The sequence below is a fragment of the Salmo salar genome, chromosome 05 (genome assembly GCF_965601325.2).
Source record: "Salmo salar chromosome 05, fSalSal1, whole genome shotgun sequence".
NCBI classification, from domain to species: Eukaryota; Metazoa; Chordata; class Actinopteri; order Salmoniformes; family Salmonidae; genus Salmo; species Salmo salar.
This window is the reverse complement of record NC_138295.1, coordinates 66,151,641-66,176,751: the sequence shown is the minus strand read 5'-3', so window position 1 is coordinate 66,176,751 and position 25,111 is coordinate 66,151,641. Positions and strand designations below refer to the sequence as shown.

Here is a 25,111-nt window from a genome sequence, read left to right as displayed (position 1 = left end):
TTCTTTCATCACATTCTCAGTGGGTCAGAAGTTTACATACACTTAATTAGTATTTGGTAGCATTGCCTTTAAATTGTTTAAATTGGGTCAAACGTTTCGGGCAGCCTTCCACAAGCTTCCCACAATAAGCTGGGTGAATTTTGGCCCATTCCTCCTGACAGAGCTGGTATAACTGAGTCAGGTTTGTAGGCCTCCTTGCTCTAACACGATTTTTCAGCTCAGCCCACAAATTTTCTATACGATTGAGGTCAGAGCTTTGCGATGGTCACTCCAAAACCTTGACTTTGTTGTCCTTAAGCCATTTTGCAACAACTTTGGAAGTATGCTTGGAGTCATTGTCCATTTGGAAGACCCATTTACGACCAAGCTATAACTTCCTGACTGATGTCTTGAGATGTTGCTTCAATGTATCCACATCATTTTCCTGCCATCTATATTGTGAAGTGCACCAGTCCCTCCTGCAGCAAAGCACCCACACAACATGATGCTGCCACTCCCTTGCTTCACGGTTGGGATGGTGTTCTTCGGCTTGCAAGCTTCCTCCTTTTTCCTCTAAACATAACGACGGTCATTATGATCAAACAGTTATATTTTTGTTTCATCAGACCAGAGGACATTTCTCCAAAAAGTACGATCTTTGTCCCCATGTGCAGTTGCAAACCGTAGTCTGGCTTTTTTATGGCGGTTTTGGAGCAGTGGCTTTTTCCTTGCTGAGCGGCCTTTCAGGTTATGTCGATATAGGACTCGTTTTACTGTGGATATAGATACTTTTGTACACGTTTCCTCCAGCATCTTCACAAGGTCCTTTGCTGTTGTTCTGGGATTGATTTGCACTTTTCGCACCAAAGTACGTTCATCTCTAGGAGACAGAACGTGTCTCCTTCCTGAGCGGTATGACGGCTGCGTGGTCCCATGGTGTTTATACTTGCATACTATTGTTTATACAGATGAACGTGGTAGCTTCAGGCGTTTGGAAATTGCTCCCATGGATGAACCAGACTTGTGGACGTCTACAATTTGAGCTCTTGGCTGATTTCTTTTGATTTTCCCATGATGTCAAGCAAAGAGGCACTGAGTTTGGAGGTAGGCCTTGAAATACATCCACAGGTACACCTCCAATTGACTCAAATTATGTCAATTAGCCTATCAGAAACTTCTAAAGCCATGACATCATTTTCTGGAATTTTCCAAGTTGTTTAAAGGCACAGTCAACTTAGTGTATGTAAACTTCTGACCCACTGGAATTGTGATACAGTGATTTATAAGTGAAATAATCTGTCTGTAAACAATTGCTGGAAAAATGACTTGTGTGATGCACAAAGTAGATGTCCTAACAGACTTGCCAAAACTATAGTTTGTTAAGAAGAAATTTGTGAAGTGGTTGAAAAACAAGTTTTAATGACTCCAACCTAACTGTATGTAAACTTCCGACTTCAACATATCTTGGAGGGTATACCCATGCACAACTGTCTCTCTCTCCACACACACACACACACACACACACACACACACACACACACACACACACACACACCTCTATCTGGACATAAAATAAACATTGATATACCCGTGTTGCACTGTGTTTCAGCTTAGCGTGAGCAAGCACTAAACTCAACATCAACATCCAACATGGACTACTAACAGCCAGTACTTCTTTATACTACACTGAACAAAAATATAAACGCAACATGTGAAGTGTTGGTTCCATGTTTCATGAGCTGAAATAAATAACACAGACATTTTCCATTCACACAAAAAGCTTTATTTATCTCAAATTGTGTGCACAAATTTGTTTACATCCCTGTTAGTGAGCATTTCTCCTTTGTCAAGATAATCCATCCACCTGACAGGTGTGGCATATCAAGAAGCTGATTACATTTTATTGTCATTACACAGGTGCACCTTGTGCTGGGAACAATAAAAGGCCACTCTAAAATGTGCAGTTTTGTCACACAACACAATGCCACGTTTCAAATTTTGAGGGGTCGTGGAATTGGCATGCTGACTGCAGGGATGTCCACCAGAGCTGTTGCCAGAGAACTTATTGTTCATTTCTCTACCATAAGCCACCTAAAATGTTTTAGAGAACCGGGCTCACAAATGCAGGCCACGTGTATGGCGTCCTGTGGGTGAGCGGTTGTGAACAGAGTGTCCCAGAGTGTCCCATGTTGACGGTGGGGTTATGTTATGGGCAGGAATAAGCTATAGACAACTAACATAAGTGCATTTAATCGATGGCAATTTGAATGCCCAGAAATACCATGAAGTGATCCAGAGGCCCATTGTGAGGCCCATTTCTTTTAAGGTATCTGTGACCAAGAGATGCATATCTGTATTCCCAGTCATGTGAAATCCATAAATTAGGGCCTAATAAATGTATTTCAATTGACCGATTTCCTTATATGAACTGTAACTTAGTAAAATCTTTGAAATTGTTGCATGTTGCATTTATATTTTTGTTCAGTAAAACGTGCCATTGCTCCGACAGAGTTACAATGGGCCACATACACTAAATATTTACTGTAAGCCACTTTGGATAAAAGCGGCACTTAAAATATGACCACAGACTACCAGGTCTGGACAGTGGTTCCTTCCTACCTCTGCCTGTCTGCAGGACTCTCTCCAGGGCTGAGCGGACTGGGCTGGTACCATGCAGCAGTCTGTGGGAGGGGAGGATGGACAGGTAGGCAGCCCCAAACACAGCCTCTGGGCTGGAGGTGTAGCCTGCTAGAGTCTCCCCCGTCTCCTCCCCATTCACCTGCATGGAGGAAAGGATAGAGAGACACACACACAGTTTATGGATAAATACATGACAGGACAGTAACTTGGTTACATTTGTTGTTGAGCGGGGCAAAGGAGGATAGTTAAAAAAAGAAACAACACTAGTTGGTAAGAAAAAAAGAAAACACCGTAGTGAGGTTTGTATGCAATATTTAGCAATTGATCATGTTTCAACGTTAATCAGTTAACATGCTATCGCCTGACAGAAACCCATTAAATTGGCACCAAAAATACAGAATCATAATACAGCTACTCTGGGAGTCATTTAGAACAGAACACCCTTGACAATGTTAAAGATGTAACGGGACTTTTAATTACCCCACTCTGCCTGGTTCTGACTGATTTATGAGAACCCCCCTCACACACACACACACACACACACACACACACACACACACACACACACACACACACACACACACACACACACACACACACACACACACACACACACACACACACACACACACACACACACACACACACACACACACACACACACACACACACACCGAGAGAAAGTCACAACCCCCCCTTTACCAGAAATTTGATTACGATTTTAATAAGGAAGGAAGGCGTCAACCTAATACATTTCCTCCGTCTGTTGCAAGGAGTTCAATGACTGGGGTGACTGGAGCTCACAATAGGCTTTTAGCAAAACCATTTTGGAATGTCAATACTCTATTCAACATTCTAAAAGTGCATTTGGATAGTTCAATGGAAATAAACACAGCCACACAGTCACTATGTTTGATTAAATTTCTGCTTGCAGAGGGACGACTGGTGCTGCTAGCTGAATGAGAATGATGTGGTAGGTGAGAATCTCAGAGCTAATCCTAGAATACCTTCAAATGTTTATACCTGGAAGACTAAGTAGTCTAAACTAAACCAGGATGGACTGACAAGAAGGAACAGATGAGAGATGTGAGTCTAACCTTGAGGTGGAAGTCGAAGTAGCAGCCGGTGCAGTCTCCAATCCAGTTGGCCTGCATGGCCTTGACCCCGTACCACTCTGGCAGCTCCGCCAGGGCGTCCAGGAGGGGCTGGGAGAGAGAAATACACCATAAAAAATGTTAAATCATATTGATGCTAAATAAATCATAAAGATGTTAAATCATATTGTAATGTCAGATGAAGATACTGTATAGGTTTGAGGAACACTCACTGGGTTTAAGTCCCAGATCAGCACATCATTTACTTCTCCTCTTTACCCTGAGAGGCTCTTCCAAAGCTCAGCCAATCTACTGGCACAATACCACAGTCTACCTCGTCTCACATTATGTAGTCAAAGAGGGATTTTAGAAATCCTGACCTCCACACGCCCTACTTTTGCGTTTATCGCAAAGCAAATCGCTCATGACTCAACAACAGTTTCATAACGAGAGAGAGAGAAAGAGAGAGAGAGAGAGACACACACACACACACACAGAGATTTTTAAAAGGAAGCTATGCATAACAACAAGGGGCAGGCCAGAAAGTCCCAGCTGGGTTCCGCTTCTGCCTGAATGGAGAATACAAAAAGGCAACAGCACCAATTTGATATACCTCTCCCCCACTATCACAACCCATTCCCAAACCACCCTCTGAGATCTCTACCCAACACACTAATAACACTAATAACAGCAATACAACCAACACTAACAATGGCGATAAGGATGATTGTAATTGCAGTGTGTATCAATGTTATTTCACTGTTTCTCAAGCATGGATGGAGAGAGAGAGACACACAATCAGAGAGAGAGAGAGAGAGAGAGAGAATGAAAGACGGAATCTGAGAGAGTGAGAAAGAGATTGGTGTCCTGCCATAAATGCTGGTGTCTGTGTGTCAGTCAAGCAGCCTAGCAACAACGCCAGTGTGAGCGTACAGCCTGGCTGCCAGCAGGCTGTGGTGCCTGAGACACCCCGCCTCGAGGTGTCACAGCGATGTCACCAAGAACAAACACCCGCTGAGGGGAACGGAGGTGAGGTGGTACTCTGCTCAAACCATGAGAAGAAGAGAAAAAAAAAAACTCAACTAAACTGTGTTTTTGTCTCCGGAAAAGAAGTGGCATCATTGGAGCCACATAAACCTGAGGGTTTAACCAGAGACGTAGGCCTACGGCTGGGCCAATTACAAGGGTTTCCATGGCAACCCAGCAAAGCTATAACATTCTATATCAATAAAACGAGGGTGGCGAAGGTTTTTTGTGTGTCCGTGTCAATGTCCGTGTGGGTGGGTGTGAGTGTGTGTTTCCCTGCATCTTTTGGATACATGAAATATTTGATGACACATGCACGTGACTATATCTGAGGCTGCCTATGTAGCAATCTAGCAAAGCTTACTAGAGTGTGCATGTTCGTATGCCTGTGTAAAATGATGAATGTATGTGTAAAGTCTGTGTGAGGCTGGTAATTGAAGTGAATGCCATTGTGTTGATTTACATGACACTACAGTGTGATGTGTTCAAATTAGTGAGTCCATCAGTGTGTGTGATTATGCATGAAATAGAAAACATCTATTGTCAATGTAATTATTAACTGTGTGCATCATGTGTGTATGTGTGTGTGTGTGTGTGTGTGTGTGTGTGTGCGTGAATCTCAGAGATAAAGTGGAGTGACAGGGTCATACTGCTGAAGCCTACTGGTTAATGTGTGAGTGACTAGTGTATGTCTTTACCAGGGGAAACTGGAAATGTTAGCAGCATGCACGCACACATCAATCAACCCTTATCAATCAAGGCTCTAGCAGCAAAGGGAACCTGACCTTCTGGCCCACCAATCAGACCGGTTTGGAAGGCTTCCACTCAGAGCTTCTCAGTACCAACCATTCCTCATCTGGAGAGGTTGGAATCAGCACACCTTCAGTAACTCTCACTCCATGTGCCCAGGTTCAAGCTGCGTGCGTGCGTGTGTGTCCATCCCATGGGTGAAATAAATCTCCAGAGAGGGTAATTTCAACCCAGAGCGTAGCTGGTAGTGGCTGGTAGTGATTATGAGACCCTGCTGCTGGAGACGTGGAGGTTTCTCATCAGTCAGACTGGCCCGGACCGGCGAGGCCAGCCTGGGAATGACACTCTCAGCAGGCTGCTGATTACACAGACAGGGCTGGGTTCAAGTAGTATTTATTTTCTTTCAAATACTCTGAGCATTTGATTGACCCAGTCTGAAGTGCCAGATGGGTGGGCTTTGTAGTTTGCACTTTTGGAACTATTCCACTGGTTCCATTGTGCCAGGTAAGATCACTCAATCACAGCTAAAGTATTTGAAAGAAAACAGATCCAACTTGAGCCTAGGTTTGATCCACAGCCAGGGTTGAAGCTGCTGCCATGGTTTCTGCAGTGATTGACATCAGAGGGGTCTCCCCCCCTTCCATTCTCACACAGCCTCTAATGTAGCCAGCCAATCAGATTATGCCAAAAGGCGCAGGTGGCGAGATTGATGTGATAGGACGCCCTTTGACCCTTATTGCTGCTGACGGGCTTATCACCAACACACCCTCCATGCGCACGAGACACACACACACCTACCTTGGCGTAGTTGGTGGTCTTAATGAACCACTGCCTGAGTAATTTCTGCTCCACCAGAGCTCCAGACCTCCAGGAGCACCCGCTGTCATCCACCTGCTCATCAGCCAACACCGTCTGGTCCACAGGGTCCCAGTTCACCACCGCCTGGAACACACACACACACGCACACACAGATTACAATTACTACAAATACACACAGACAAAGACAAACATAAGCCAACATCACAGGAGCTGATCAAATCAGAGAAAGATGTCTACTGATACGAGTGCCAAAATACCTTGCATCTGATTAAACTACATGACCTCTCCACTACAGCACAGATTTTCCGATTGTCTGTAATCTACTACACAAAATGTGTTTTCCTCACAAAGCCACAGGAGGCTCCATAGTTACTGAAGACTGTTCCCCAGGCCACTGAGCCTCTGTGGCCTGCCTGAGAGTCATCCTCCTGGGGTGTCTCCCTCATCCTGCCTCCCTGGAGCTCTACACACGGCCCATGACAATACCAGGGGCATGACTGCATCACATTAGTCCAAAGTGTCATCATCTCCTCGTCAGCAGAGATGGAAAGGAGATGAAGAGAGGAAACCACTTTGGACTATTGAGACACAGCCCATGACAAGGATTGGACAGACTCAAGGCCCCCTGAATCTACCTCTTTCTGATAGGCCAGTCCTGCATTGAAGAGCTTGACGAACAGCCACTGGGTCCACCTGTAGTAGTCTGGCAGGCAGGTGGTCACCTCCTGGTCAGAGGAGAGGGAAGCAGAGGGATCCACAAGATGAGTCATCCACCCACACAGAGCCTCCCACTGGACGGTTGGAGGTGGTGCTCAGCTCCTCCCATTACTCACCTTGTCCCAATTAAAGCAGAGCCCTAGGCTGTCGAGCTGCTCCCGCATGGACTGGATATTACTGGGGACGGAGGACGTTAGGGGGAATGAGTGAGAGAAAGAGGGAGAGAGAGATCTGTTTGTGTCATATCTTGTATTGTACCTCTTAGTCCATTCCTCTGGGTCAAGGCCTCTCTCGATGGCAGCGTTCTCTGCTGGGAGTCCAAAAGCATCCCAGCCCATTGGGTTTAGCACCTAAAAGCAGTTACACAGAAATCAGTTACATATCAAATCTGGCTGTTCTTCCCAGCGCATTGGGTTTTACACGTTACACACAGCCCCCAAGAAAACAGTTCAATTCCATTTAAAATACTTGGCAATTACTAAAGGCCTGGCAATTACTAATACAGCTATAGCTGTGCTTCAGACAACAAACCGGCACAGATACCATATGTGAACATATCATACCTGACTTTTCAGTATATCCCATTAACACAGACTGGTTTGAGAGTGCTCAAGCACATCCCTAGTACAAGAGCATTTGACCGTAATACTGTCGAGCATGCATCTTTAAACATGCACAACAGTGTCTACCTTTTCCATAATCTCTGTTCTATGCCAGAAGACATGTAATATACGTAGAAGCTGTTAAACCCAACCAGAGCGTAAGGCAGAGAGGTGAGGGAACATAACATCTAATGCATGTAGAGTGGCTGTGCACAGGCCCAGAAAGGCCTAATGTTGTAATGTGAGTTATACATTAGAATAGGAGGGAACATACTGGCGCTGGTCTGATTGGATGTGTTACATGGAGGATGGTAATAGGAATCAAGGCCTCTCTGTTTGCATCATCATCAATATTTAATTCACACTAGTATGGGGATGTTGTGATGTAAGGCATTATACTTTGCAGCACTGACAGATGTGATCAGAGGTTTATACAGGCTTCCAGCTTCTGCTTGCTTGCAGTCAGTCAATGAGTCGGTCCCACCCTTCTCACCCCTCTCCTCATAATGTGTTTTCTCACTTATTTCCACTTCTTCATACCAGTGTCTCCCTCCTTCCCTCCGCTTCTCACAAGCTCTTTTCCCCCTTCACTATTCCTTCTTGATCCTTCACTTTTCTTCCACCCTTACGCAAGAGAAACAAAACAGAGAGGCAGTCAAGGCAGGAGTGGAGAAGAGAATGGAAGAGCAGTGGAGAGAGAGAGGAGAGAGAGGAGAGAGAGAGGAGAGGAGAGAGAGAGAGAGAGAGAGAGAGAGAGAGAGAGGAGAGAGGTGAGGGGGACAGGAGAGAGGAGAGGAGTGTGTATCGACTAACGAGTCTGACGCTTCAGACAAATCGGTATCCTTGGTAACTGCCTGGGCCTAATTTGTAAAGCCGAGTGATGGATGTTATCAGTCTAAGTGAGCGCCTTCGTGCCGAGGTAAAACATACAGACACTGACTAGAGAAATGAGCACCTGTAGATCTAGTAATATAAAGAAGATCCTACCGTCATTTAAATAGATGTGCTTGCCGTGTTAATACAGCGTTGTTCAGGTTTAAATGAAGTCCTGATGGACAGGGACAGGCTGTCTGCCTCGGTTCATTTCTCAAAGTTACATCAGCCCAATGAGACTATGTCAGAGGCAAACCATCATCTCTTTTTAACAGTCGATGCTCCACAACAACCCCAGGGCCAAAGTCAAGACTAACTCCCCCACTACGACTGTACTACCTACATTTAACCTATGGATAACCTATGGATAACCTATGGATAACCTATAGATAACCTGTGGATAGAGGAGGAGCTAAGCGAGAAACCTGCCCACAGAGTGGAAGACTTAGATGTATATTAGGGAGGGACTTGTCCATCCAGGCCAGCAGGACAGCCTGACAGACAGGAGTCCCAGGGGAGGGGGCTGATTTTGGGCATGCAACACATTGGCATGGCTATGCTAAAGTGTATGTGTGTCCACCCACACACATCCCAAAAGCTCCGGTTCCATCTGTGAAGAGATGAGCTGCAGGCTGAAAGCAGAGCAGAGCCACAGGCAGTCTAACCATTAAACATCACACCACAACTAGGCTACAGGGAAGGGATTTAACTAAACATCACACCACAACTAGCCTACAGGGAAGGGATTTAACTAAACATCACACCACAACTAGGCTACAGGGAAGGGATTTTACTAAACGTCACACCACAACTAGGCTACAGGGAAGGGATTTAACTAAACATCACACCACAACTAGGCTACAGGGAAGGGATTTAACTAAACATCACACCACAACTAGGCTACAGGGAAGGGATTTTACTAAACATCACACCACAACTAGGCTACAGGGAAGGGATTTTACTAAACATCACACCACAACTAGGCTACATGGAAGGGATTTTGTCTCTACAAATGTAATCTCCTAGAACGAATGAACTAGTTGAAGACAACTTGTTCTCTCTCTGGTGTGTGTGTGTGTGTGTGTGTGTGTGTGTGGACACAGTAAATGGATTATCTTTCTCTCTGACAGATGCTGACAGACAGATATCCAATTGGGCAGCAGCGTGTAGCTGTCAATCCACGACGGTCCATACGACAACTAAAATAGTGGTTAGGAAGACAGCATTACAGCCTTACTGCTGGTAGCCCAGATACAGCCTACCTGCTAAGAAAATCCATATGAAGACAGAAAGGTAGCCATCTCTCTCTGAGTGGGAGGGAACAAAACCCTGCTGCTTACAAAACAATGACGGGCCTGTTGTGCCACACTTACACAACACTGACATCACTTTGTCAGGCTTCATTAAAATCAGCCCCTGAGGATTCATCCAAAATGGCACCCTATATAGTGCACTACTTTGGACCAGAGCCCCATAGACCCTGGTAAAAAACAATGCACTATAAAGGGAATCTGGTGCCATTTGGGATGTAGCCTGAGAGAGGAGGGCCTACAACACACACCAAACGAGGGGGGGTTGTTATTGTGACAAAGAAGAATGGCTGGAGTAATGGTTTAGAACAGTATACAGTACAGAGGAATGGAGGGTAAGAGTGGGGGGAGAGAGAAAGAGGGGGAGGAGGGGAGAGGGAGATAAATGAGTGAGGGTCACAGTGAATTATTTAGCAACCATTTCAAGCTGTTGGTGACTGGCTGCATTAGGGGACACAGTGACAGTCCCTGGTCCCGAATGGTGTCTCTGGGGAGTCATTTGTCACCACAGGTTTGTAAGACACCAACGGTCTGATCATCATTTCTCTTAAACACCAACACACATCTTTCACACTTTTCTATGAGGGGGAGAGTCGTCAACACATTACAATGGATAGGGGGAGCTTGTCTTACCCCTGCAGAAACACTTAAAGGCAGATGTCTTAGAGGGACTCACCAACTGAAAGAGTAATTGTTTTGACATGAAACCTTTTTATGCCGTAATCACGTCTGGTAATGTGCCATGCGTAGGTAGTCCCACTGAAAAGTGGTCTCGTGGCTAAGAGCACTTAGGTAAGCGCAGTGTAACGTTGGGCCAGGGACAATGGGGGCACTCAAAGCTACAATACGCAAATCCTTTTTCAGAAAAATGGCAGCCCCAGCAGTTGAGGCTGGGGAAATGTCCTTTGAAATGACAATTGAACTCATTCCCAGATTGCACTTTTAAGAGCCGAGTTAGAAGGCAAAGGCAGAGGAGCATCTCTCTCAGTTTAAACAGCCTCCACACACACACCTCCTGCAGAACAGATGCCAACTGTGATTCAGACTAGACAGAACATCAAGGCCGTAATGATGATGGATCAGGGCTTCCATAACAGAGAAGATGTAAAGGGAGTGAGAACGGACGGTGACCTTGTGGACTGCACACAAAGTGCTTCACAGCTGTATGCTTCTACGTGACTAACCTGGAGTCGTGACAGTACAATTTGTGTGCATGCATAGAGAGCGAGAGAGAGAGAGAGAGAGAGAGAGAGAGCCATAGAGACAGACATGCATAGAGGGGTGGAAAGGAGAAATGATAAAAGTTACCAGTATGGGCAGCTTAGCTTTTCACAGTTGTATCTCCAGCTACTAATCAGGGCCAGTCGCTTTGGCTTAAAGAATCTGCTGAATGGTATATATTATTATTACCTGGTGGCCCCTCATCCTCTGGAAGTGTCCGATGGTGTCACTGATGGTGTAGACCCGTACATGGCCCATGTGGAGACGGCCGGAGGGGTACGGGAACATAGACAGGACATAAAACTTCTTCCTACGGGAACTCTGGGGAAGACAACAAACACATGCTCAGGGAAATAGACTTCATGAGGCTTGTGAGAGCCTCACAATCAATAATTATACAACATGTTTGACAGGAACTAGCCCTACAAATCTGTGTCTGGCAACATGTGATTAGCACAACTAACACTGTATATAGCTTACTGTGCGTTCATGCCAGTGTTTTAAAAATGATTGAAAACAAAAATGTGCTTTTTGGTCTTAATTTATTGTTAGGCATTAGGATTAGCAGTGTGGGTGAGGTTAGGATTAGGTTTAAAATCAGATTTTAGGATTTTGTGGTTAAACCCCTAAGGGTTATACAGCCTGGGTCAGTGCTAGACTTCACTCCTAGCTCCTGGATTCTTCTGTCTGTATGTCTGGGTGCAGCAGGTTTCCAGAGTGTGTGAGGCAACACTGATTCCCAGTGTCTTTGAGAAAGGCCAGCCAGGCCAGATAGCCCCTCACTCTGCCATCAATCTGGAGTACATACAGTCTGCGTCCCAAATGGCACCCTATTTCCTACAGGCCCTGGTCAAAGGTAGTGCAATACATGCAGGTTAGCATTTTTCGTCATGAATCTTGTTCTGGAGGCAGCTCTGCATAGTGGTCACTAGCTGGCACAGCCACACAAAGTCATAAAATCTGATTTCAAACTTAATCTTAACCCTTACCTCACCCACATGGCTAATCCTAATGCCTAACCCTAAATTTAGACCAAAAAGCACATTTTTGTTTTCATACATTTTTACTATATAGCCAATTTTGACTTTGCAGCTGGCCTATCTAAGGGGCAATCGCTCAGTTCTGCCTCCATGACAAGACTCATGACAATAAACGTCAACCTGTGCAAAAAATAGGAAATAGGTTGCCATTTGGGACTTCACTCTGTATGAATCACCCAAGGCCAAGAGGGGCCTGAATAACTCAATGAGCTCAGACTGACTAAACAACCTTTATATAGGCAAAAACAACAGCTGAAATTATCTTGAAGGAGCTCATTGATGGACTGAAGACTTTTTGTGTGGATAGCCTGGGCTGAATCATGATGCATTGTGGGTTTGTAACAATGTCGTGACAGCATTGGATGTCAGGGTCAGCTTCAGTACTATTTGCCTTGGAAGACTGTTGATGGTCGTGACAACAGTAACCAAAAACAGAGACGGACAAACAGGAGACTGTGAATAGGTTACTTCATTACTAAGCATATTACGCCTATGAGTCAAGAATATTAGACAGTAAGACTATGATTTAATGAATGTTTGAGTCTACGCAAACCAGAAGGCCTCCCAAAGGGAACACTAAACAGGGTTCAACCAGACAGACACACACAAATTCAGCAAAAAAATAAATGTCCTCTCACTGTCAACTGCGTTTATTTTCAGCAAACTTAACATGTGTAAATATTTGTATGAACATAAGATTCAACAACAGACATAAACTGAACAAGTTCCACAGACATGTGACTAACAGAAATTGAATAATGTGTCCCTGATCAAAGGGGGGGTAATCAAATGTAACAGTCAGTAAGTATCTGGTGTGGCCACCAGCTGCATTAAGTACTGCAGTGCATCTCCTCCACATGGACTGCACCAGATTTGGCAGTTCTTGATGTGGGATGTTACCCCACTCTTCCACCAAGGCACCTGCAAGTTCCCGGACATTTCTGGGGGGAGGAATGGCCCTATCCATCACCCTCCAATCCAACAGATCCAAGACGTGCTCAATGGGATTGAGATCCGGGTTCTTCGCTGGCCGTGGCAGAACACTGACATTCCTGTCTTGCAGGAAATCACGCACAGAATGAGCAGTATGGCTGGTGGCATTGTCATGCTGGAGGGTCATGTCAGGATGAGCCTGCAGGAAGGGTACCACATGAGGGAGGAGGTTGTCTTCTCTGTAACGCACAGCGTTGAGATTGCCTGCAATGACAACAAGCTCAGTCCGATGATGCTGTGACACACCGCCCCAGACCATGACGGACCCTCCACCTCCAAATCGATCCCGCTCCAGAGTACAGGCCTCGGTGTAACGCTCATTCCTTCGACGATAAACGCAAATCCGGCCATCACCCCTGGTGAGACAAAACCGCGCTTGGTCAGTGAAGAGCACTTTTTGCTAGTCCTGTCTGGTCCAGCGACGGTGGGTTTGTGCCCATAGGCGACATTGTTGCTAGTGATGTCTGGTGAAGACCTGCCTTACAACAGGCCTACAAGCCCTCAGTCCAGCCTCTCTCAGCTTATTGCGGACAGTCTGAGCACTGATAGAGGGATTGTGCGTTCCTGGTGTAACTCGGGCAGTTGTTGTTGCCATCCTGTACCTGTCCCGCAGGTGTGATGTTCGGATGTACCGATCCTGTGCAGGTGTTGTTACACGTGGTCTGAAACTGCGAGGCCGATCAGCTGTCCGTCCTGTCTCCTTGTGGCGCTGTTTTAGGCGTCTCACAGTACGGACATTGCAATTTATTGCCCTGGCCACATCTGCAGTCCTCATGCCTCCTTCCAGCATGCCTAAGGCACATTCACACAGATGAGCAGGGACCCTGGGCATCCTTCTTTTGGTGTTTTTCAGTCAGTTGAAAGGCCTCTTTAGTGTCCTAAGTTTTCATAACTGTGACCTTAAAATTGCCTACAATCTGTAAGCTGTTAGAGTCTTAACGACTGTTCATTAGTTGTTTATGGTTCATTGAACAAGCATGGGAAAGTGTTAAAACCCTTTACAATGAAGATCTGTGAAGTTATTTGGATTTTTACAAATTATCTTTGAAAGACAGGGTCCTGAAAAAGGGACCTTTCTTTTTTTTGCTGAGTTTATAAACATAGCAATAGGCCCAGGTACTAATGTCCCATGATGACTATGGTAATTCTGAAGGATGCTTAATTACCAGAGTATGGTTGAATATTAGGCTAGATTATAATTGGAACTAAAGCCAGGGGTGTTTTAAAATATTCATCTGACAATCTTTCCCAGAAGCCTCTACTAAGGGCCAACAGAAAGCAAAGAGAGAACTTAAGAATTGCTGCCAACTCACCTCCTCCAGCGTATCCCTCCGCCACTGCTCCATGATACGGGGGTGCCACCACTGCTCCACCCTGCTTCTGGTGTCCGCTTTATAGTCCCTGTCCCAGACCCCTGTCTCGCTGAACAGGGTCCGAGCCCCGTCTCTGGGGCAGGGGGAGAGTAGGCCGGGCAGGGGGGCACAGTCAGCCCTGGGTCGCCCCAACCCCAACCTGAACAGGCCACTGCCACGAGGGCAGAGAGACACTCTGTACGCTGCCATCTGCATGGCTCTGTTACCTAGGTAACAGGACACAGCTCTATTAGTGCTCTGCTCACAAGAAAAGACAGCAGAGCACACAGAAGCTGCAGCCAAAGCCTCAGTCAGCTCGTACCCATTCTTAAGGAAAATAGACTGCTAGGAACAGGATGAAAATAACAGTCTGGAGTTTGATTCTGGTTAACAATAGTTGTTGAGTAATACCTGTTCATTAACACAGTTATAGATGTTCAATAACACCTGAAGGCATCAGGTCACATAAGGCAAAAACTTTGCTGAAAAAAGGCACACACACACAGTTGCCAAGGTAACCCAATAAGATATTATAGGGTAAATCCATTTGAATTCAATCACTTTTTGACAGCACTCCTTTTGATTTGAACGATATCTTCCATACATATTTGCCCATTGTAGAAGTGCTCAGAAAGTGACTTTTTGCACCTGAATGTACTCAAAGTTGACTCATTTTGCATACCCCACCATATCATGAGAAATCCATGTCTACGTCACTGTAAAAGATAAACGAGGTTGATCAAATTTAAAAGCTTACAAACAGGGTTGTCAAATTATTTTATAATGTCTGACATTTTTTTTATTTTATATGTATTATTTATATTTTTTAATATTCACATATGTTGTAGCTTAGACCCTATTTGACATAATCTTAGGGTTTTGTGTTGTGCCTGCTATCGGTTCAGAAAACATTCTCTTGGATAAAGGGGTGGGTGTCATGTTTTGGCTGATACATTTACTAAAATGGGTATAAAATCTATTTTAAACTTTCAAATGGTACCACAGAGATGGTTGGAGGTCCCACACATCAGAGAATGTTGACTTGAATGGAAATATCAGTTGTTTTATATTATACTGTCAATCCTCCATAGAAAACCTATTGAACTCATAGAAATATAGACAACAGAATAGCCATGACCATTTAAGTTGACATTCGACGGTGGGTGGACTGGCAGTCATCATTGTGGTAGTAATTAGATGTTAACATTTTTATTTTATTTAAAATGTCAACGGTGTACCAGCCAAATTGCAGTGGTCTGAAGGGATAGGTCCATTCTAGGAAATATATTTATATGATTGAAATGAGACCCACCGTGCATTCTAAGGCATTTTGTGTCTAAACAGATGGCAAGAATAACACAAAAGGATGGTGTGAAATAGGGTCTAAGCTTCAACATATGCAATTATAATTTTTCAAAATCTGAGTTTGTGTTTTATTACAATTGATGTTAAATTTGTATATATATATATATATATATACACAGTACTAGTCAAAAGCTTGGACACACCTACTCATTCAAGGGTTTTTCTATTTTCTTTTTACTATTTTCAACATTGTAGAATAATAGTGAAGACATCAAAACTATGAAATAACACATATCAAATCACGTAGTAACCAAAAAAGTGTTAAACAAATTCTTCAAAGAAGCCACCCTTTGCCTTGATGACAGCTTTGAACCCTCTTGGCATTCTCCCGACCAGATTCACCTGGAATGCTTTTCCAACAGTCTTGAATGAGTTACCACATATGCTGATCACTTGTTGGCTGCTTTTCCTTCACTCCAACTCATCCCAAACCATCTCAATTGGGTTAAGGTCGGGTGATTGTGGAGGCCAGGTCATCTGATGCAGCACTCCATCACTCTCCATCCTGGTCAAATAGCCCTTACACAGCCTGGAGGTGTGTTTTGGGTCATTGTCCTGTTGAAAAACAAATGATAGTCCCACTAGGCGCAAACCAGATGAGATGGCATTTCGCTGCAGAATGCTGTGGTAGCCATGCTGGTTAAGTGTGCCTTGAATTTGAAATAAATCACAGATAGTGTCACCAGCAAAGCACCCCACACCATCACACCTCCTCCTCCATGCTTCACGGCGGGACCCACACATGCGGAGAGCATCGGTTCACCTACTCTACGTCTCACAAAGACACAGCAGTTGGAACCAAAAATGTGGACTCATCAGACCAAAAGACAGATTTCCACTGGTCTAATGTCCATTGCACATGTTTCTTTGTCCAAACAAGTTTGTTATTATTATTGGTGACCTTTAGTAGTGGTTTATTTGCAGCAGATCGACCATGAAGGCCTTGAAGGTCTCCTCTAAAAGGTTGATATTGAAATGTGTCCGTTACATGAACTCTGTGAAGCATTTATTTGGGCTGCAATTTCTGAGCTGCAGTTAACTAATGAACTTATCCTCTGCAGCAGAGGTAACTCTGGGTCCTCCTTTCCTGTGGCGGTCCTCATGAGAGCCAGTTTCATCATAGCGCTTGATGGTTTTTGCGACTGTACAGTGGGGGGAAAAAGTATTTAGTCAGCCACCAATTGTGCAAGTTCTCCCACTTAAAAAGATGAGAGAGGCCTGTAATTTTCATCATAGGTACACGTCAACAATGACAGACAAAATGAGGGGAAAAAAATCCAGAAAATCACATTGTAGGATTTTTAATGAATTTATTTGCAAATTATGGTGGAAAATAAGTATTTGGTTAATAACAAAAGTTTATCTCAATACTTTGTTATATACCCTTTGTTGGCAATGACACAGGTCAAACGTTTTCTGTAAGTCTTCACAAGGTTTTCACACACTGTTGCTGGTATTTTGGCCCATTCCTCCATGCAGATCTCCTCTAGAGCAGTGATGTTTTGGGGCTGTCGCTGGGCAACACGGACTTTCAACTCCCTCCAAAGATTTTCTATGGGGTTGAGATCTGGAGACTGGCTAGGCCACTCCAGGACCTTGAAATGCTTCTTACGAAGCCACTCCTTCGTTGCCCGGGCGGTGTGTTTGGGATCATTGTCATGCTGAAAGACCCAGCCACGTTTCATCTTCAATGCCCTTGCTGATGGAAGGAGGTTTTCACTCAAAATCTCACGATACATGGCCCCATTCATTCTTTCCTTTACACGGATCAGTCGTCCTCGTCCCTTTGCAGAAAAACAGCCCCAAAGCATGATGTTTCCACCCCCATGCTTCACAGTAGGTATGGTGTTCTTTGGATACAACTCAGCATTCTTTGTCCTCCAAACACGACGAGTTGAGTTTTTACCAAAAAGTTCTATTTTGGTTTCATCTGACATTCTCCCAATCCTCTTCTGGATCATCCAAATGCTCTCTAGCAAACTTCAGACGGGCCTGAAAATGTACTGGCTTAAGCAGGGGGACACGTCTGGCACTGCAGGATTTGAGTCCCTGGTGGCGTAGTGTGTTACTGATGGTAGGCTTTGTTACTTTGGTCCCAGCTCTCTACAGGTCATTCACTAGGTCCCCCCGTGTGGTTCTGGGATTTTTGCTCACCGTTCTTGTGATCATTTTGACCCCACGGGGTGGGATCTTGCGTGGAGCCCCAGATCGAGGGAGATTATCAGTGGTCTTGTATGTCTTCCATTTCCTAATAATTGCTCCCACAGTTGATTTCTTCAAACCAAGCTGCTTACCTATTGCAGATTCAGTCTTCCCAGCCTGGTACAGGTCTACAATTTTGTTTCTGGTGTCCTTTGACAGCTCTTTGGTCTTGGCCATAGTGGAGTTTGGAGTGTGACTGTTTGAGGTTGTGGACAGGTGTCTTTTATACTGATAACAAGTTCAAACAGGTGCCATTAATACAGGTAACGAGTGGAGGACAGAGGAGCCTCTTAACCTGTTATGGCTAGGGGGCAGTATTTTCACGGCTGGATAAAAAACGTACCCGATTTAATCAGGTTACTACTCCTGCCCAGAAACTAGAATATGCATATAATTATTGGCTTTGGGTAGAAAACACTCCAAAGTTTCTAAAACTGTTTGAATGGTGTCTGTGAGTATAACAGAACTCAAATGGCAGGTCAAAACCTGAGAGATTCCTTTACAGGAAATGGCCTGTCTGACCATTTATTGTCTTTCTTTGACATCTCAATCCATTACAAAGGATCTCTGCGGTAACGTGACACTTCCCACGGCTCCAATAGGCTCTCAGAGCCCGGGAAAAACCTGAATGTCGTCATTCCAGCCCCAGGCTGAAACACATTATCGCCTTTCTCAAGTGGCCGATCAAGGGACTGTGGGCCTAGGCGCGTGCACTGGCCGCCCCCGTCTTTGTGTTTTTTCCTCTGTTTGCCGAAAAGGAGATTCCCGGTCGGAATATTATCGCTTTTTTACGAGATAAATTGCATAAAAATTGATTTTAAACAGCGGTTGACATGCTTCGAAGTACGGTAATGTAATATTTAGAATTTTTTTGTCACGAATTGCGCCATGCGCATGACCCTGATTTACCATTTCGGATAGTTTCTGGAACGCACGAACAAAACGCCGCTATTTGGATACAACGATGGATTATTTTGGACCAAACCAACATTTGTTATTGAAGTAGCAGTCCTGGGAGTGCATTCTGACGAAGACAACAAAAGGTAATCAAACTTTTGTAATAGTAAATCTGATTTTGGTGAAGGCTAAACTTGCCGGGTGTCTAAATAGCTAGCCCGTGATGGCTGGGCTATGTACTTAGAATATTGCAAAATGTGCTTTCACCAAAAAGCTATTTTAAAATCGGACATATCGAGTGCATAGAGGAGTTCTGTATCTATAATTCTTAAAATAATTGTTATGCTTTTTGTGAACGTTTATCGTGAGTAATTTAGTAAATTGTTAGTAAATTCCCCGGAAGTATGCTAGTTCTGAACGTCACATGCTAATGTAAAAAGCTGTTTTTTGATATAAATATGAACTTGATTGAACAAAACATGCATGTATTGTATAACATAATGTCCTAGGTGTGTCATCTGATGAAGATCATCAAAGGTTAGTGCTGCATTTAGCTGTCTTCTGGGTTTTTGTGACATTATATGCTGGCTTGAAAAATGGGTGTCTGATTATTTCTGGCTGGGTACTCTGCTGACATAATCTAATGTTTTGCTTTCGCTGTAAAGCCTTTTTGAAATCGGACAGTGTGGTTAGATAAAGGAGAGTCTTGTCTTTAGAATGCTGTGAAATAGTCATATGTTTGAAAAATTGATGTTTTTGTATTTTTGAGGAATTTGTAATTCGCGCCACGCCTATCATTGGATATTGGAGCAGGTGTTCCGCTAGTGAAACGTCTAGATGTAAGAGGTTAAAGAATAAGTTACAGGTCTGTGAGAGCCAGAAATCTTGCTTGTTTGTAGGTGACCAAATACTTATTTTCCACCATAATTTGCAAATAAATTCATAAAAAAATCCTACAATGGATTTTCTGGAATTTTCTTTCTCATTTTGTCTGTCATAGTTGACGTGTACCTATGATGAAAATTACAGGCCTCTCTCATCTTTTTAAGTGAGAGAACTTGCACAATTGGTGGCTGACTAAATACTTTTTTCCCCCCACTGTACTTGGAAGAAACTTTCAATGTTTCATGTCTTAAAGTAATAATGGACTGTCATTTTTTTCTTTGCTTATTTGAGCAGTTCTTGCCATAATATAGACTTAGTCTTTTACCAAATAGGGCTATCTTCTGTATACCACCCCTACCTTGTCACAACACAAATGATTGGCTCAAACGCATTAAAGAAAGAAATTCCACTATTTAACAAGGCACACCTGTTAATTGAAATGCATTCCAGGTGACTACATCATAAGCTGGTTGAGAGAATGACAAGGCTGTGCAAAGCTCTCATCAAGGCAAAGGGTGGCTACTTTGAAGAATCTCAAATATAAAATATACAAATATTGATTTGTTTAACACTTTTTTGGTTACCACATGATTCCATATGTGTTATTTCATAGTCTTGATGTCTTCATTATTATTCTACAATGTAGAAAATAGTAAAAATATAGAAAAACCCAGGAATGAATAGTTGTGTCCAAACTTTTGACTGGTACTGTATATATCTAAAAATAAACATATATCCCGGGGTGAGAGAAGGACAGTATGAAAATCTGGATACTGCCCAATACTACTTTCTATCCCCTTCTGCCATGCCGAGCAAACAAGTATAGAAAGTTGTTTAAATCCAAAGTGATGCTGTCAAAAAGTGATTTAGATAGATTTAGCCTATATTATTATAATAACAATAACACAACAACTTTGGGAACAGAGGACACACTCACACATAGACACTCAAGTGACACAGATGCTGCTGACATGACACGTCATGAAAATATTTACCAAGAAGTGTTCCATCCCACACAGCATATAAGTCAAGGCCCTCTAGTAATAGAGTATTTTCCTGGTCACCAAATCCTCATTGCAAGACTGCCATAGAAGACAGCGAGTGGTTCTCACTCTATACAGTATGCTAGACTATATCCCTGAGCTGGTGGGCTGTGTCTATGAAGGGACCCCCTGGGAACTTCTCTAAAGAGCCTATAGCCTAGTGGTAGTTAGCTCGTCCATATCTATGCAGAAGGTGACACACTGATACACTCAATGAATCTGTAAGCATACTGATACAGTGAGGGAAAAAAGTATTTGATCCCCTGCTGATTTTGTACGTTTGCCCACTGACAAAGAAATGATCAGTCTATAATTTTAATGGTAGGTTTATTTGAACAGTGAGAGACAGAATAATAACAAAAAAATCCAGAAAAACACATGTCAAAAATTTTATAAATTGATTTGCATTTGAATGAGGGAAATAAGTATTTGACCCCCTCTCAATCAGAAAGATTTCTGGATCCCAGGTGTCTTTTATACAGGTAACGAGCTGAGATTAGGAACACACTCTTAAAGGGAGTGCTCCTAATCTCAGTTTGTTACCTGTATAAAAGACACCTGTCCACAGAAGCAATCAATCAATCAGATTCCAAACTCTCCACCATGGCCAAGACCAAAGAGCTCTCCAAGGATGTCAGGGACAAAATTGTAGACCTACACAAGGCTGGAATGGGCTACAAGACCATCGCCAAGCAGCTTGGTGAGAAGGTGACAACAGTTGGTGCGATTATTCGCAAATAGAAGAAACACAAAACAACTGTCAATCTCCCTCGGCCTGGGGCTCCATGCAAGATCTCACCTCGTGGAGTTGCAATGATCATGAGAACGGTGAGGAATCAGCCCAGAACTACACGGGAGGATCTTGTCAATGATCTCAAGGCAGCTGGGACCATAGTCACCAAGAAAACAATTGGTAACACACTACGCCGTGAAGGACTGAAATCCTGCAGCGCCCGCAAGGTCCCCCTGCTCAAGAAAGCACATATACATGCCCGTCTGAAGTTTGCCAATGAACATCTGAATGATTCAGAGGACAACTGGGTGAAAGTGTTGTGGTCAGATGAGACCAAAATGGAGCTCTTTGGCATCAACTCAACTCGCCGTGTTTGGAGGAGGAGGAATGCTGCCTATGACCCCAAGAACACCATCTCCACGGTCAAACATGGAGGTGAAAACATTGTGCTTAGGGGGTGTTTTTCTGCTAAGGGGACAGGACAACTTCACCGCATCAAAGGGACGATGGACGGGGCCCATGTACCGTCAAATCATGGGTGAGAACCTCCTTCCCTCAGCCAGGGCATTGAAAATGGGTCGTGGATGGGTATTCCAGCATGACAATGACCCAAAACACACAGCCAAGGCAACAAAGGAGTGGCTCAAGAAGAAGCACATTAAGGTCCTGGAGTGGCCTAGCCAGTCTCCAGACCTTAATCCCATAGAAAATCTGTGGAGGTAGCTGAAGGTTCGAGTTGCCAAGCGTCAGCCTCGAAACCTTAATGACTTGGAGAAAATCTGCAAAGAGGAGTGGGACAAAATCCCTCCTGAGATGTGTGCAAACCTGGTGGCCAACTACAAGAAACGTCTGACCTCTGTGATTGCCAACATGGGTTTTGCCACCAAGTACTAAGTCATGTTTTGCAGAGGGGTCAAATACTTATTTCCCTCATTAAAATGCAAATCAATTTCTAACATTTTTTACGTGTTTTTCTGGATTTTTTGTTGTTATTCTGTCTCTCAATGTTCAAATAAACCTACCATTAAAATTATAGACTGATCATTTCTTTGTCAGTGGGCAAACGTACAAAATCAGCAGGGGATCAAATACTTTTATCCCTCACTATATGGATAACTTGAAGGAGTTGGTTTCACATAAGTTATCTATCTTTGAGAATTCAACTAAATGTTTAATACCTCCAAATATATCAAACAAATCAGAAAAACATCACTACATGTACAAACAGTATATGTCAGTATCTTTCATGCACGACCAAGTCAATAATACTGAAACATTTGAAATTATGATTGTCTGCAGACTGTAGAGCAAGTGTCGCTCGCTCACCAGCCAGCAGCATTCATTCTCCTCAAACACCCACTCAAACCATAGAGACATCTGCTCTGCTGTAGCCGAGCTACTCTACAGTCTCTATGGGAGATCAGTGCAATGCCACAAACACACTATCCTCCAGCTAGAGCAGAGAGAGATATATAGAGAGAAAGAGACATAAACAAGGTTGTGTCTGTGCATATGAGAGTGTGTAGGAGAGAGATAGAGGATGAGATGTTTCTATGGTTACATTGACCCTTGTGAATGCCATATCTTTACCATGGAGAGCCTTGCATACACCTTGAGAGATTCAGGCGATGCAAATCACGTTATTCCAAGTTCACATACATTCGCATTTGTGTAAGATAATAATATGTGCTTGTTAGTTATTCAAGAAATTAATCACGAATACAGTTAATAAGAAACATAGCTAGCTAGCTAAGTTAGATCGCGACTCGAGCTATCCATTCTTGACATGACACTGACAGCCACATTAGCTGGCTAGTGACATTTGTAAGCTAGATGCATTGTTGAACGTCTGTTAAAAAATAGCTTTGATCACAGGGTTTGAAGTTACTCACTGTGTTCAATTCCCAAATCCTTGCATTAAGCGATATGACTTTTATCATGAACCATTATCTATATCAGATTAAAAATGTTATTGCGCACGTAAAGTCGTGCTCCTGTTGTCATAGCTCACACCTCCATGTGCGCCGCCATGTTTGTTTATAAAAGCTTTATTGACAGCTTCCTCTTGGAACATTGTAACAGGGTGGGTTCCAAAGTACTTTACTGATAAACACTAATGTTTTTTAGTTTTTTTTAGTTAATTACTATGAATGTTAAATGAAGAGGTTAAATATACATTTGATATATCATTATGTTTTTTGTTTTTTTAATACATGTAGGGGTTAATGGGTTCTTCAGCTGTCCCCATAGGATATTCCTTTGAAGAACCCTTTTTGGTTCCAGGTAGTACTCTTTTAGTTCTACGTGGAACTATTTTGGGTTCTATGTAAAAACCCTTTCCAAAGAGAGGTTCTACATGGAAACCAAAAGGTGCCATGTAAACCTATGAGGACAGCCGAAGAACCCTTTTGGTACCCTTTTTTTTCTGAGTGTAGAATGTTACGTGTCATCTGTGTGGCACACTTTTGCGGGACCCTAGACTTTATTTTATACCCAACAGTCATCCAAAATGGGTCTGGTCTGTTCCACAACTCAACTGTATGGGCAACCTGGTGAGTTAGGGGATCTCTCTTACAGTGTGTGGCTATCTTTCTCTGCAGCTGTGCTCATATATTGATTTTGTGTGTGACTGTGTGTGTGTGTGTGTGTGTGTGTGTGTGTGTGTGTGTGTGTGTGTGTGTGTGTGTGTGTGTGTGTGTGTGTGTGTGTGTGTGTGTGTGTGTGTGTGTGTGTGTGTGGCGCGCGCGTGCGTGCGTGCGTGCGTGCGTGCGCGTGTGTGTGTGTGTGTGTGTGTGTGTGTGTGTGTGTGTCCATGCCTGCGTACATGTGTGTGTGTTTGTGCATGCGGGCGGGCATGTGAGTTCATCTGTGAGTTCTTGTGTGTGCCTACCTGACAAGACATCTTGTTATTATTCCCAAAATGAAAACAAATCAGTTAACTGAAACCAATCAAAACATGATGGATGAATGTATATGCAAATGTAATCATTTTGGATACTAAGAAATAGAAAAGTCTATTTGAAGTTTTGGATGAAGTTAGATGGGATAGGAATGAGACTATTTTCTCAAGGTCAGCACGTTCTAGTTTCACAGTCAGCTCTACTTCTCGTTTGTTCATTGTTGTCAATGTGCTGTGAATGTCTTTCAAACAACAAAACTTTTCTCTGTTTCACTGTCATAACAGACACCATACCCACTGATAAAAATTCAGTATAGGCATTCTCAGTGTCGCCTTGATGCAATTTTTCCCATAGTTGTGATCTCAAAGGGAAAAGCTTGCAGTTGCATTCTCAAATGACATGGTTTCTGCCCACATTGTCAACCTGTTTTATCGCATGATGATATCCTCAGGAACTAACTGAAAGAAATGCTGAGTCACTTTGACAGTAACAGTCAGCAATGACCAAGATATACTGTGTAGTCAACCCCAACTTCTGTCTTCTAATTTAGTCTGTATTACATTCAGTGAGTCTGTATTACATTCAGTGAGTCTGTGTTACATTCAGTGCGTTTGTATTACATTCAGTGAATCTGTATTACATTCAGTGAGTCTGTATTACATTCAGTGAG

General features: G+C 43.5%; 1 protein-coding gene across 1 annotated transcript in view; it reads right to left on the bottom strand.

Annotated features, from left to right (window-relative positions):
- The window catches only part of lars2 (leucyl-tRNA synthetase 2, mitochondrial), a 44,571-nt gene extending 21,001 nt beyond the window's left edge, over positions 1–23,570 (bottom strand). Inside the window, exons 1-9 of the mRNA XM_014201261.2 lie at positions 23,434–23,570; positions 14,378–14,643; positions 11,221–11,352; positions 7,284–7,375; positions 7,142–7,202; positions 6,944–7,033; positions 6,288–6,431; positions 3,717–3,824; positions 2,599–2,758 (exon numbers count right to left, since the gene is read on the bottom strand). Coding sequence (XP_014056736.1) covers positions 2,599–2,758; positions 3,717–3,824; positions 6,288–6,431; positions 6,944–7,033; positions 7,142–7,202; positions 7,284–7,375; positions 11,221–11,352; positions 14,378–14,632 — 1,042 coding nt within the window. The 5' untranslated portion in view covers positions 14,633–14,643; positions 23,434–23,570. The remainder of the gene's footprint in view (positions 1–2,598; positions 2,759–3,716; positions 3,825–6,287; positions 6,432–6,943; positions 7,034–7,141; positions 7,203–7,283; positions 7,376–11,220; positions 11,353–14,377; positions 14,644–23,433) is intronic.
- Between the last annotated feature and the right edge of the window lie 1,541 nt (positions 23,571–25,111).